We start from the raw sequence: 14,040 nt of genomic DNA, 5'->3' as shown, positions 1-14,040 counted from the left end.
AGGAATCTGGCAATTTTCCCCACCTCTCCTGTTGTGAGATTTTTCTTTGTTAATAGAGTAAATAAGCCAAACAAATCAAGCACGACTGTTTTCTCGTACCTTTATTAGTGTTGGCCCACTGCTGAGTTTTGTTGCCAACACGGTATTTGGGGTAAGAGAAGCACTAGCTGCAGAGCGTGTAGTGTGCTGATCAGTGACAGGCGGCTTCAGAAATTCAGGTAGTGATGGTGTTAATGTGGGATACTGATAATAAAGAAAACAAAACAAAATGAGTAACTTCTGCCCAAACATTTTTTCAACATTGGCATTGGCTTTTCTAAAAGAATTTACATCACACATATTTCCCCAAAAGAACTAGAGCCACAAAATTCTCCAAAATTTCTCAAGAAGAGCAACCAAAGGAAAGTCTTACATTTATGTCTCAAGGGTCGCCAGTAGAATTAAACACCCCCCCACCTAAAAGGTTTGTGTCTTCCTTTTGCTACTGAAAGTATCCAAATTTATCAGAAAAAGTCACTGGAAATAGGATGTGAGAAAGAGTAAATTCACGCTAAAGGTTGAGAACATTTTGTTGAGTGTGGCCAGGGTTTCCCTCCACACTCAGCGTCTGGTTCCTCCAATCTATCCCACTGCTGCCAAGTTTTCTCTAGGTCAAAGCACTAGACTGCTGAAAACAATGTTCCCAGCAGCAAGCATACTGGCTGCATGAATTACATTTTAATTTGGCAAAATTAAACAAAAAATTAAGCCTACAAAAGTGCATTTAACAAATATTTGGAACGTTACTAATGACAATTTGTCATTTCTTCTTCTTGTGCATTCAGGCAGTGTCTGTCAATAGAAGTGGAGTCAAAATGAAATCATTGAAAAAAGGGGGGAATCAGAATGCTTGGGGAAACCCCTAGAACATTATTTGCAGAACTACAAATAATGATTATTTTGATGATGATCATGATGATGGAGTTGACCCCCACCCACCCAAAGAAACCCAGCCCTATAAGGATTGTGCAAGCTCATTAGTCACAGACATAGTATCAGTTGGAAAAAGGGAAAACATGAAAACAGGAGAAGAGAGGGGGATGGAATGGCCTGCTGGAGGAGGGAATGGCTGGCTGGCTGGCAGGCATTCTGAACAAAATTCCTGTTAGAGAGGCAAGGATATACAGATCTGATTTGCTAAGCCAAACCATGACTTAGTGCAAAGGAGAAAACATGTGTTCCCAGAGTGAAAACTGCAGCCACTGTGCTCTTGCCCTGGTCCTGATGGCCTTTGGTTACATAATAAAGATTTGGATTACTTAAAATGGGAATCATTGTCCTCTCTATTTTGGAACCATGTTTGCTTGTTTTTTCTCTGGGAGAAGGACAAGTTTGATAAACAACAACAACTTTCGATGCCGGACAGCATTCTGAATCAAGATAGCACATCAAGGCATCACTCTGGCATGATTTTGCTCTTTTTTGGCATAGGTTGGATCCACTACTTTTGATACCTCTGAAAATTTCATCATACCATTTGGCAGGTCTTCACAAATTTTGGTGTGACAGTTCTAACCTGTGCCAATCTGGATAGCTTTGAAGGTTTTGCTGCCCAATTTGGCAGGATGGCATCAACCTGGACATATGTGGATGCCTCTGGAAATATCATCAACAGTCTTCATCTATGTTTGGATGCCAGGCACCATTTTGAATCAAGATGGTGGGCCAAACTAACCATAATTAAATATTAGCTCCCCAACATTTTATTATTATTATTCAGTGCCAGTTCAGGTTCTTTCCCAGGTCAGGTTGGAGTCCTGAGTTGGGGTGTGTGTGTGTGTGTGTGTGTGTGCGCACACACAACCCCCAAACCCACAAATTACACTATCCATTTAAAAATTACAATATATATTAATGTCTTCAAATTCCTGGACAGCACTGGGCATTTCGTGTGTGCGTGTGTGTGTGAGTAAAATGTGGAGAAAACAGTAAGGGAAAAATTTAGATCAAGGCTGCTTTGCTCAAATATTTAAAAGTAATTACACTGCTTAAATCATATACAAATGATAGAGGATATGAAATTCTTCATATCTCATGTAAAGATAAACTGGACACTATAAGGCAGATGTGTGCAAGAGTTTCCCAGTGCCTCCCCCTATAAGCTATTTTGCTGCTCAAAGTCAACCCCTGTCCCAAGCTGTCTATATCCCTATCTTTTCCCCAATGGGTAGAAGAGAACTAAGCAGCCCCTCTCTGTAAAATTCCTCCATTTAAACTGCCATCCATCTGCAATTGCTTGTAATTAAAATCCAATCATTCATACATAGTTACATGAATCTATTGTGTAATATCTGGTCTGGTCTCAAGGGAGCATGGTAAAGATCGAATTTAGCAATTTTACACAAAAATTGTTAACCACAAGAGAAAACCTCTGTAAGAAAAACCTACAATTTCCAGCACTGAAATACAGTGGTGCCCCGCAAGACGAATGCCTCGCAAGACGGAAAACTCGCTAGATGAAAAGAGTTTTCCGTTTTGGAGGTGCTTCGCAAAACGAATTTCCTATGGGCTTGCTTCGCAAGACGAAAATGTCTTGCGAGTTCCTGCGGTTTTTTTTCCCTCCCCCCCTTTTTCTAAGCCGCTAAGCCGCTTATCCGATAAGCCGATAAGCCGCTAAAAGCTGCTAAAAGCCGCTAAACCGCTAATAGCGCTAATCCGTCAACGGGCTTGCTTCGCAAGACGAAAAAACCGCTAGACGAAGAGACTCGCGGAACGGATTCTTTTCATCTTGCGAAGCACCACTGTACTTTAAATTACAAGTGTTTCTCAATGGAACTAAATGAATAAAAGTGTTCTTAAATGTTACTTCAAAACTAGTTGGGAAGAGCAAGATAGCAAAGAACACCTTGTGTTGTGCAATCACTTTTTCATCCTGCTTTTAGTTTTTAAAAGAAAAAGAATCTAAATTATTTTTGTAGTAACGGTAACGAAAAGAAATTTATGTTCTTGGCTAACTATTTGATTGCACATATGAAGAAATGTTAAATATCCAGACCATGAAGAGAGAAGAAACAGCTATGACACCACAGACAGAGATTTCCAGCAAATCTGAGTAATAATAATAACAAGGGAGATATTTCAGCCCAAGTACAACTGTAAAAAGGAGAAGAGAATTCATTTCCAGTCAAAATGATCTTCCACGTCACATTTTAAAGACACTGCATCTAAAAATAAATATGCTATGGCCATTTTATGTGATGTGTGGATAAGTTAACAGATACTTATTTAACAGGTTTCCCGGCCACAGTGCTGTGTGTATTTATTCTAGATGAATCAAAAAGATCCAGCACTTTCATCTATAGACATCAAGATATCACAGGGTGAACCTTTTTGAGCTCCCCAGCTGCACTCTCCAAAAATATCCTACCACCACAACATACAATAACCAAGCTGGGGGGGGGGGGTGGAGTCTTTTATTAAAGCCAACAGAAGGCTTCTTCCAAGCCAATTTGCAGCAGGGAGAGATTTCAAGGGGTTGGTCATGGCTGAAGAGGAGAGAGTTAACACTCCCTCCCCACTGCAATCCCTTCATTAAGCTTGGGAGGAAAAAGAAAGTATGCAAAGGAAGCCACTATATGCAAGTTTTATGGAAAATATACGGATTCTGAGTTTTTCCTTCACACAGAAATCCCTGACTATTATGCATTTTGGAGCTCATATTGAAGAACGACAGGGAAGACTTCCTACCGCTTTTCAGAGCAGAGTTTGATATCTACCTGCTGAGCATATGCATCTAACAAAAATGGACAGACTTGCTTGAAGTAATGAACATTTTCTAACCACCAAAACTTCAGGGTTTTCATAAAACACAACAGACATTTATCAAAGAGAGAAAGAACATCTTAAGAATGCTTGGTTAACAGCAAAATATGACAATAACTAAGGTTATGGCATGGAATCAAGACACTTTACCTGATTAGTAGCGGGGGTTGGCAAGACTGGAGATGGTGCCTCCCTTGTTTTGGGCTCACCAGGGGATGCTGCCGAGCCCTGGGATTCCTGACTAGCAGGCTGATCTGGAGATAAAGCATCACTGCTGTCTTCATCAAAGGATTCATCCAATCCTTGAGGATAGTTCTCCTGACCAACCGCTAAAATGAAAGGGGGGGGTGAGAAATCACCTTTTAATGCCATGATAATGAAGAAACAATATACTTGTTATTTTTGACATGTATCCAGCACTCATTCTGTGAAGACCTATGGACATTTCACAAGTAACAGACCTTCTTGTATGAAGGTCTTCTTTGTGTGAGTTTGGGCCAAACTAAACAAAGTAGCGTTGGACACTTGTTTTCATCATATGTCTACTCCAGTTCCACATAAAACAGGTTGGAGATTTTAATAGTACAAGAGTGCATGGCAGAGAGGTGCTAAACTTTCCTTGGTTCCATGTTTTAATGAGGATAATCTGTATTCTCCAGGTAATCTTCTCCATTTCTGACTCAGTATTGAGGTCAAGAAAATAAAGAAAGTGCCTGGAGCAACAAACTGTGTAGAAGCAAGGTATGGGGGCATTTGGCTCCCCTCTTCCATGTCCTCCGCCTCCTCCTTTATATGAGAGAACAGGGCAGGCCAGGAACAATGGCCCTGTTGTGTCTAGTTTGGCTGCATTTTTTCCTATTTTTTTCCTAATTACTACTGAGAAATTTGATTTACACTGCACATTCTGTGCAACTATTCCATAAAACAAAACATGCTTTATGCCGTAAGTTAAATATTAAGCGGAACAAAACTGAGAGGGTAATAAGAAAGACTAACCTGATTAAATGAATGTGTTCTAGGAAAATCGGGGTTGGGGGGAACCTCTCCTGTAGCTGAGGATGAGGACAAAGCAGTACTCTTGAAGGCAGTAACTGGCTTACTTATTATCATATTGAAGAAAGATTCAAAAATCAGGGTAGTGGAGAATGTCATGTGTACCTTGAAAAAGCAAGCTCATTTTCTTTCAAGTGCAAGTGTGAGTGTGACATAATCTGAATGACATATGTATGTGGAATGTGGGGCTCAAATATGTACTGACTGCAGGTCCACAGTTCCACAAAACAGACATTTAAATATGCTCTTAGGATTCCTTTAATATACTGCTATTTTCCCCATTAGTTTTAAAATAGAACAATCCCTGGTCTGGTGTCAGTATCCTGTTCCACAAAATGAACAAGGGGCAAATGGTGGCATTGCTGTGGGACATAACTACATCTATGTGTTTTGCTTTTGGGGGGAAAGTATAAGGGAAACATGTGTTTCAGATCTGGAGAGGAGTGCAGAGTATTTAGTATTTTTTAAAAATGAGGTGGTGTAAGAAATGCTTCTCAAAATTTTAAAGGACACAAAATGGCTTGGATATCATGGAAAGGAGTTGTGCCACTAGTGACCTCACTAATGACATCATAGGTACTATCCAATGAGTGTCAGATATACAGCACCTCCAACTGTAAGGGACACAGAGAAAGAAAAGCGAACAAAAAATCCCCCACAAAGGAAGAAGATGACGCTGAAAGACAAATCTTTATCAATTAATCGTCGCCTTTGCAAAAAAAATAAGATGCTTTGCATTTCCGCTGATGACAACCACACCACCAGCAGAACAAACATATAAATAAATATGTGAGTCATAACACAGGTATTTATACTCACAGAAATAAATTATGATAGCCATAGCTATTAATGATAAATTAACATGTGCTAAGACGGGAAATATGCAGGAGAAATGATTTTGAGGGAGGTATTTGTAGAATTTGTACTGTTAAAATGGAAAGGGTCAAACCATCGCAAGAGGTGTTAAAATTTTGAGAGGTTGGATAGTTAGAATGGAATGGAATGGGGGTGGGGCACACATTTTTATTTTTAATTGATTATTATTATTTAAAATAAATAAATTACGATTAAAAATGCATTTTGAGGGAAACCATCTGGCTCTTCTAAAACAAAAGACAAACGCACCTTTTTAAATGTATATTTTCAAAACCTCATAACTTGGAAGGTCCTTTAAGGCTCAGGTTTTCACCTCTCATTCTTTTCTGCATCAATAGGCCCATGTCCAGCGCCAAGGGCCTTCTGGCGGTTCCCTCACTGCGAGAAGTGAGGTTACAGGGAACCAGACAGAGGGCCTTCTCGGTAGTGGCGCCTGCCCTGTGGAACATCCTCCCACCAGATGTCGAGGAAAAAAGCAACTATCTTACTTTTAAAAGACATCTGAAGGCAGCCCTGTTTCGGGAAGTTTTTAATGTTTAATGCTGTACTGTGTTTTTAATATTTGGTTGGGAGCTGCCCAGAGTTGCTGGGGAAACCCAGCCAGGTGGGCGGGGTATAAATAATAAATGATTATGATTATGATGTCACAGCTTCCCTACTTGCCTATAATTGCTTCTTTGACACTGGAGTCTACAGGAAGGATGTTTTTTTCTACAAGTTCCATAGGACCAGGCCTCTGAGCAATCTTTTCATTCAGATCATCTGCCAACCGCGCTCTTTTCAGTTTCATCTGAGTTGCTTGTAGAGAGGGTTCCGCAAAGGTCTCTGGAAGAAAGGGGACACATTTTAAAAAGAACTAGACAATTTCCAACTCCTTTTTATGAACATTGGTTTTGATTTTAATTTTACAATGATATTTTCAACATCTAGATCACATTATTCATGCATTTCTAGAGAGCGTTTGCTGACCATTTTAAATGGCTGTCACAGTTCACCACAAGCTATGCATTTCTGGCACTGTACAATCTTTGCAGCTACATTTGTGTTTGAAGCAGAAATCAAAGTATATATTTCTGAAACAAGCAGATAAATATTCTTTATTAAGAGGTCTAGAAACACCACTTCACAGTTAATGTCCCTAATATCCACTTTACCTTAAATCAAAGAATGCTAAATATATAAATCGAGTAAATTAGATTTTATCAACACATATTTATAATTAGTTTTTCAAGGGAGATCCATTGGCTTTGTCTAAAGGTTTGGAATATATTCAAGTTCTGAAGCCAAATTGAGCGTTTTAAAATGTTCAGCCAGAAAATATGACATCAGGGTCCTCACCTTCAAGAATGTGCATTCTGACCAACTCTGATCTATCAGGTCTACTGCGTATCTTGTGCTTCAGAAAATTTTCAGTCTGAAGGAAAAAATGCATGAACATTAAATATACCACATTTACTGGCAATTCACCCAAAACAGTTCACTTTAAGGAAACATTTTTGGGAAATGTCTTTCAGAGTACATGTCTTTATTGCAGTCCTGAACGGCTGTCATTGAAGGAAATTATTAAAATTCTTTGGTCACAGAAAAAAAGTAACCATCTGAGAATGTTTTGCAAGATGTTGCCTTACATCGGAAGATTATGTTTTATGTTTATTATTAAATCATTTAGAGAATACTACAGAACATCAGGTTCTTGGCAACTCACACAATAAGGGATAAAATGCAGACTTCTCCCCTTCACATTTTATAATCCAAGATCCAACTCATACAAATTTACTCTTTGTAGATGACGTATTTCAAACCTATTCCTCTACATAGTGACGCTAGTGAACAAAATGTGGTATAAATCTAATTTAGGATTCCTAGCAAGTCAGCAGTTACAACCACCAGACTTTATGGTGTTTTTGAACTGTTTGATTTTTTAAAATACAATAATGACTTCCCAATAGTGCAGTTTGCCCATTTTTAAGGCCACTTCTATTGAGCAGATTAAACGTGAATACGCAAAACACTTACCACAGGAAATACAAGTCAGCATTTCCCCCTAAATGTCATTAAGCAGCACTGAGTTTAAGCTGTTCTAAGATTGAGTCCTATATTGCATTACAAAGAAACACACTGGCACCTATCATGGTAAACCATAAACCATGGCTTACTGTGAATGAGCAGTGTACTAATGCTCATTTAGTTGGGCAGGAGTAACAAATCATGAGCCTTGGCTTAGAGTGACATGCAAATCAGTGCTCTGGGTTTGCTTCTACCAGACAAACCACAATTCGTAAGCCAAGAACAACCCTTGGCTTTACATCATTGTGGTTTGTTTGGGCAGAAAATGAATCTCGGCTGGGATTATCTACTGTAAATCTATATTCAGTGGAAGATGAGGGTGACTGGGGAAAGGGCTGAAGGATATTATAAGTAATCATACTGTTGCCTGTTTTTGGCTTGTTTGTATTAGTTACTGTAGGACTTTAAATTTCATTAAAAATGACCCCAAAATTTAGTTCCAGAGATTATAATCTAGTTTTGTTTCATCTTGTTTCACATATCTTGCATATCTCACCCTTTCCAAATGCAAATATATGTGAAGAATGAAGCAACACGTTTAAACTTGATTCCTTACCCTGGCTCTTTCCAAGCTCTTTATCTGCTCATGGAATGCAGCTGGGCTCTTCAAAGCTACAATGGAGAAGTAAAAGACTGACATGAAACTATCAGAACATACTGGTAAAGACAGATACTTTATACTCCTTGATATTTGTTTCTACTAACTAACATTGAATGTACTCTATCCACAGTATATGGCCTCCTCTTTGTTGCCCTCCCCCATCTGTCATAATGAAGGGCCTTTCGTTAGTAATAAGAAAACCTACATCAACCAATAAGTTCAGTGAACATCATTAATATTGACTGGGTTCTAAAGGACCATGAGCAGAAAAATGAGGTGCTTGGATTAATTTCCCTCTATATACCAGTAAGTATTAGAGCATGAGGTGAAAATTGTGTAGAAACGGCAAACAGAAACCAAATATATGTGTATGGAGAATAATAGGTTGGTTCAGGTGTCTGCCTTACATCAACAAAAATAATGTTCATGCACTCTCATTATTCTCCCCTTTCCCTTGCATTACTCTTTCCCCATCCCTGCCAAAAGGGACTCACAGTTAGCACTTATTAGCTGACTGGCAACTTCACTTTCGCCAGGGATTGGTTGTACTCAGGAGTTCACAAACAGCATAATTTGGCCTGCTTCCTCCACATGCATATGAAGTTGAGCAGCCACCACCTTCTCAAGCATCTTGTTGAAAGGGCTGGGTGGTACTTAGAATCATAGAATCATAGAATCATAGAGTTGGAAGAGACCACAGGGGCCATCGAGTCCAACCCCCTCCCAAGCAGGAAACACCATCAGAGCACTCCTGACATATGGTTGTCAAGCCTCTGCTTAAAGACCTCCAAAGAAGGAGACTCCACCACACTCCTTGGCAGCAAATTCCACTGTCGAACAGCTCTTACTGTCAGGAAGTTCTTCCTAATGTTTAGGTGGAATCTTCTTTCTTGTAGTTTGGATCCATTGCTCCGTGTCCACTTCTCTGGAGCAGCAGAAAACAACCTTTCTCCCTCCTCTATGTGACATCCTTTTATATATTTGAACATGGCTATCATATCACCCCTTAACCTCCTCTTCTCCAGGCTAAACATGCCCAGCTCCCTTAGCCGTTCCTCATAAGGCATCGTTTCCAGGCCTTTGACCATTTTGGTTGCCCTCCTCTGGACACGTTCCAGTTTGTCAGTGTCCTTCTTGAACTGTGGTGCCCAGAACTGGACACAGTACTCCAGGTGAGGTCTGACCAGAGCAGAATACAGTGGCACTATTACTTCCCTTGATCTAGATGCTATACTCCTATTGATGCAGCCCAGAATTGCATTGGCTTGATGCACTTGATGCAAACCTCTAGAATCCAGGGAGATCTCTTGAGGAGAGGGTGCACTACTGCCATCTCAAATGCAGAAGGCATTACCTACTCCTGCAATGAAGAATTAAATACCCTCTGGGCTTGCTCATTCAATACCCCAGTTGGACAAGGGTTAAACCTGCATGTGATAGACATCTTCAAGTATCCTCAAGTATCTTGTTTTGCATCATCAGGCCCTGATATCTGAAACTGATACCAAACATCCAGGCTTGAGGGGGATCTAAACACCTCCTACAGAGCTGTATTATCAATGGCATCAAATAACTTTGCTCTAAAATGCCTTGCAAACTTGTCATAGCAGGCTTCTGAGGGTTCCAAGCCATTTCCACAGGGCAAGATCTTAACTCATTCATCACAGAAAACTCTGCTGGATGAATACTGGAGGATGCAATGGGGGCAGAAGTAAGCTTTCTTTGCTGGTATCACCAACACCACATGGTGGGCTAGATTACATGCCTTTATCATCAGTTGTCTTGGTTATGAGACTTATGTCACTTGCACTCAAAGTGTCATCCACCCAGCCTACGCTGATATTGTACCAAGTACCATGGGGACAAACTGAGTGAAATCTGTCTCACCTACCACAGACACTCACATCATGGTACTGCATGCCAAGTCAGCTCCTTCACCCAAAATCAAATTGTAAATAAGGAATGGCAATGACCAACCTGGCATACAGCAACAGCACTACCAGCCTGGAGGACAGGTTGGTAGAACAGAAAAGGTCACAGATCACAATTAACTGCTTGCTATTATCTTCTCTTCATCCACCTGTGCTGCATCCCACTTTGCCACTGAATATCCGGATTGGGGCATCTCTTCCCCCCCGCCTCACCCAACTCTTCCTCCACCCAAACACATAAGCTATCCAATTCACAAACACACAAATGAAGGAAAAGTTTAGAAGAAGACATAAATAGGAACAAACTCCATGGAAAGCAAGCACTCTCAAAATTTGTCACAAAGCTAAAATAAAACAATTAGCAGCAAACAAAGTGCATATGATGTTTTTAAAAATGCACACAAAAAGCCTGTTTCCTACACACCCTAAGAGGCTTATATCTTTAAGGTTTATTGAAAGTGCAGTGGAAACAGACCCAAGCAGTCTACTAAAAAGTGCAACCCAGACTCTTGCCTAGGGCCACCTCTTCCCAAACCGCCACTCAACAACCTTACAAAACCAGCCCCTCGTTTTAGCCTCTCACACCAAAAACCCACACAGCTCCACATGATTAGGTTTTCCATCGTAACTTCCACATGTGTTACGCAGCTTTCTCATGTGGAAGGTATCTTTGGGTTCTGACCAACTGAATCATGTTTTAGAAAGAGTCTATCTCCAAGCAATAAAGGTTTTTTAGTTGCTTCTGAAGCAGTAATTCTAAATTGACATACAGACATCCTAATATTAGCTACTACAGAGACACGTGACAATAAATCATTTTATTATTCATTGAATTTCTAATTAATCCATAATACTTCAATGAAGTATAGTATTGGTTTTAAACAAAAATCTGTATTTTTCCCAGTTTTTTTCTAAACTTAAAAATGGTAGACAAATTCCACAAAGGTGAAATATTTTGTGTGTGTGTGTGAAAGAAAAAGACAGTGAAAGCACATAATTTTGATTATCCCTTTGTTTTCTGGGGGGCATAAATGTTATTGGTTATTTCCTTTTGTCTTCAGCAAGAAGTCTGAGAATTCAGTGCTGCACAAGCTGCAAAAAATAAAATTAGTCTTACGTGGCATGATTCCCTGATCCACCAGCTGTTCTCTTGTCCGCCTTTGCTGTAGCCTTAGCTGAAGTACTGGCAACAGAAAAAAGGGAATAATTATTTGACAATCAGGAACGCAGTTTTACGAGTAGCTAAGTACAATGGGTGCAATCCAGAGAAAGTTAGAGGAATACATAATTCTCACTAAATTAATCGGACTTAAGCCCTACAGCTTAATGTTCCATTATGACCCCTTGTTATGCTCCTTTCCACAGTGGAGTGGCACAGGCATTTTAACTTGAACTCATGCATTATTATATTGCATTGTGTTTTGATGGTAGTGGAATATTGCCAAGACACTAGGCAAATTATCTGCAGAAGATTTCTCTTTGTAAATGTCCATATCTACAATCAATTCCCTAGGAGCTGGTGCTGTTAGTACAGGGAAGTCCCCAGATCAAATCTCACCCAACGTACTAAATGATTTAAGGGACGGCACTATTCTTTTAGCCCCGCATCTACAATACAGGGATTATAACACTAGTCTGTCAGGACTGTTGAAAGGATTACTTAAATGAAGTGTAAGGAGTGATTTTAACACTTAATACAAATTGGGCTGGGATCAGACTTTACCCCAGTCCACCACAATCATCTCACTCCCTATCCTACTCTTTTCCAATGTCCTCAGTCATCCATACAGGAACATTTAATTAGAACCTACTAGCATGAAGTCCTGTGTGAATAATCCCAAAGCATAGTTCTACCCCAGATCATTTTTTTTTTTTTTAAAAAATATTTATTAAGGTTTTTTTAAAATATAAATGCACACATCAAACAATCTTACTTTTATAACAACAAATTCTTCACTTCTTTGGACTCCCTCACGTCCCCCTCTCCCATTTACATCATTAAAAAAAGAATTTTTCCAAACAAATTATCAACTTGTTTACAATCTCATGTCCACACATTCCAATATAATTTAACACTTTTTCCAATAAAGTTTTTATATTTTCTTTAGTCTCACTTATCATCAAATTTAAGTCTAGTTTAGTGGTGGCCAGTTTTTTATAATCTAGCATCCTTCTTAACATTCAAACAAATTACAATGTTTTTGTAGATACATCTTGAATTTCTCCCAGTCTTCCTCCATCTTTTCTTCTCCCAGGTCTCGGATTCTGCCAGTCATCTCGGCCAGTTGCATATAGTCCATCAGCTGCATCTGCCACTCTTCCAGTGTGGGTAAATCTTGAGTTTTCCAATTTTTTGCGATGAGAATCCTTGCTGCCGTTGTTGCATACATGAAAAATGTTCGATCCTTCTTTAACACCTTCTGGCCGACAATACCCAGAAGGAAGGCCTCTGGTTTCTTAGTGAAGGTATACTTAAATACCTTTTTCAGCTCATTATATATCATTTCCCAGAAGGCCTTCACCTTAGGGCATGTCCACCAGAGGTGGAAGAATGTTCCTTCATTTTCTTTACATTTCCAACATTTATTGTCAGACGAATGGTATATTTTGGCAAGTTTAACTGGGGTCATGTACCATCTGTATATCATTTTCATAACATTTTCCTTCAGAGCATTACATGCAGTGAAGTTCAACCCAGTGGTCCACAACCTTTCCCAGTCCTCGAACATAATGTTATGCCCAATATCCTGTGCCCATTTTATCATAGCCGATTTAACCATTTCGTCTTGTGTGTTCCATTTTAGCAGCAAGTTATACATTCTAGATAGTACCTTGGTTTTGGGTTCTAACAATTCTGTTTCTAACTTCGATTTCTCCACCTGGAACCCTAACTTTTTATCATTTTTAAAAACTTCTTTAATCTGAGCATAATGTAACCAGTCTCGCACCTTATCCTTCATTTTCTCCAAACTCTGCAATTTCCAATTGTCTCCATCTTTTTCTAATAATTCCCAATATTTTGGCCATTTGGCCTCCATATTGGGTCTTTTTAGGGCCTTAGCCTCCAGAGGTGAGAGCCACCTTGGAGTTTTGTTTTCCAATAAGTCTTTATATTTCGTCCAGACATTGAACAGTGCTTTCCTGACAATATGGTTCTTAAAGGCCTTATTGATCTTAACTTTGTCATACCATAAGTATGCATGCCAACCAAAAGCATTGTTAAAACCTTCCAAGTCCAGCACGTCAGTGTCTTCGAGAAGTAGCCAATCTTTTAGCCAACAGAAAGCTGCGGCTTCATAGTACAACTTTAAGTCTGGCAGGGCAAAGCCACCTCTTTCTTTCGCATCTGTTAATATCTTAAACTTAATTCTGGGCTTTTTGCCCTGCCAGACAAATTTAGATATATCTTTCTGCCACTTCCGGAAGCACTCCGTTTTGTCCACAATCTGTAATGTTTGAAACAAAAACAACATTTTTGGCAATACATTCATCTTAATAGCAGCAATTCGGCCTAACAAAGAAAGCTTCAATTTTGTCCAACTATCCAAGTCTCTCTTAATTTCAGACCAACATTTTTCATAATTGTCCTTAAATAGACTCAGGTTTTTTGCTGTTATGTTTACCCCTAGGTATTTTACTTTTTTAACCATAGTTAGTTCTGTTTCTCTCTGAAACCTTTCCGACTCTGTATCTGTCAAATTTTTCCCCAAC

General features: G+C 39.4%; 1 protein-coding gene across 7 annotated transcripts in view; it reads right to left on the bottom strand.

The window, feature by feature from the left end:
* MRTFB (myocardin related transcription factor B) overlaps positions 1-14,040 on the bottom strand; it is a 99,491-nt gene that overhangs the window by 14,740 nt on the left and 70,711 nt on the right. For all 7 annotated transcript variants that reach the window (XM_081839569.1, XM_081839573.1, XM_081839572.1 and 4 more), the window contains 6 exons: positions 11,447-11,512; positions 8,354-8,409; positions 7,069-7,144; positions 6,394-6,555; positions 3,952-4,130; positions 100-243 (listed from right to left, as the gene is read on the bottom strand). In XM_081839569.1, coding sequence (XP_081695695.1) covers positions 100-243; positions 3,952-4,130; positions 6,394-6,555; positions 7,069-7,144; positions 8,354-8,409; positions 11,447-11,512 — 683 coding nt within the window. The remainder of the gene's footprint in view (positions 1-99; positions 244-3,951; positions 4,131-6,393; positions 6,556-7,068; positions 7,145-8,353; positions 8,410-11,446; positions 11,513-14,040) is intronic.

Source organism: Podarcis erhardii (genome assembly GCF_964252035.2).
Source record: "Podarcis erhardii genome assembly, chromosome: 14".
NCBI classification, from domain to species: Eukaryota; Metazoa; Chordata; class Lepidosauria; order Squamata; family Lacertidae; genus Podarcis; species Podarcis erhardii.
The sequence above is the reverse complement of the archived record's forward strand: the minus strand, read 5'-3'. Positions and strand labels throughout refer to the sequence as shown.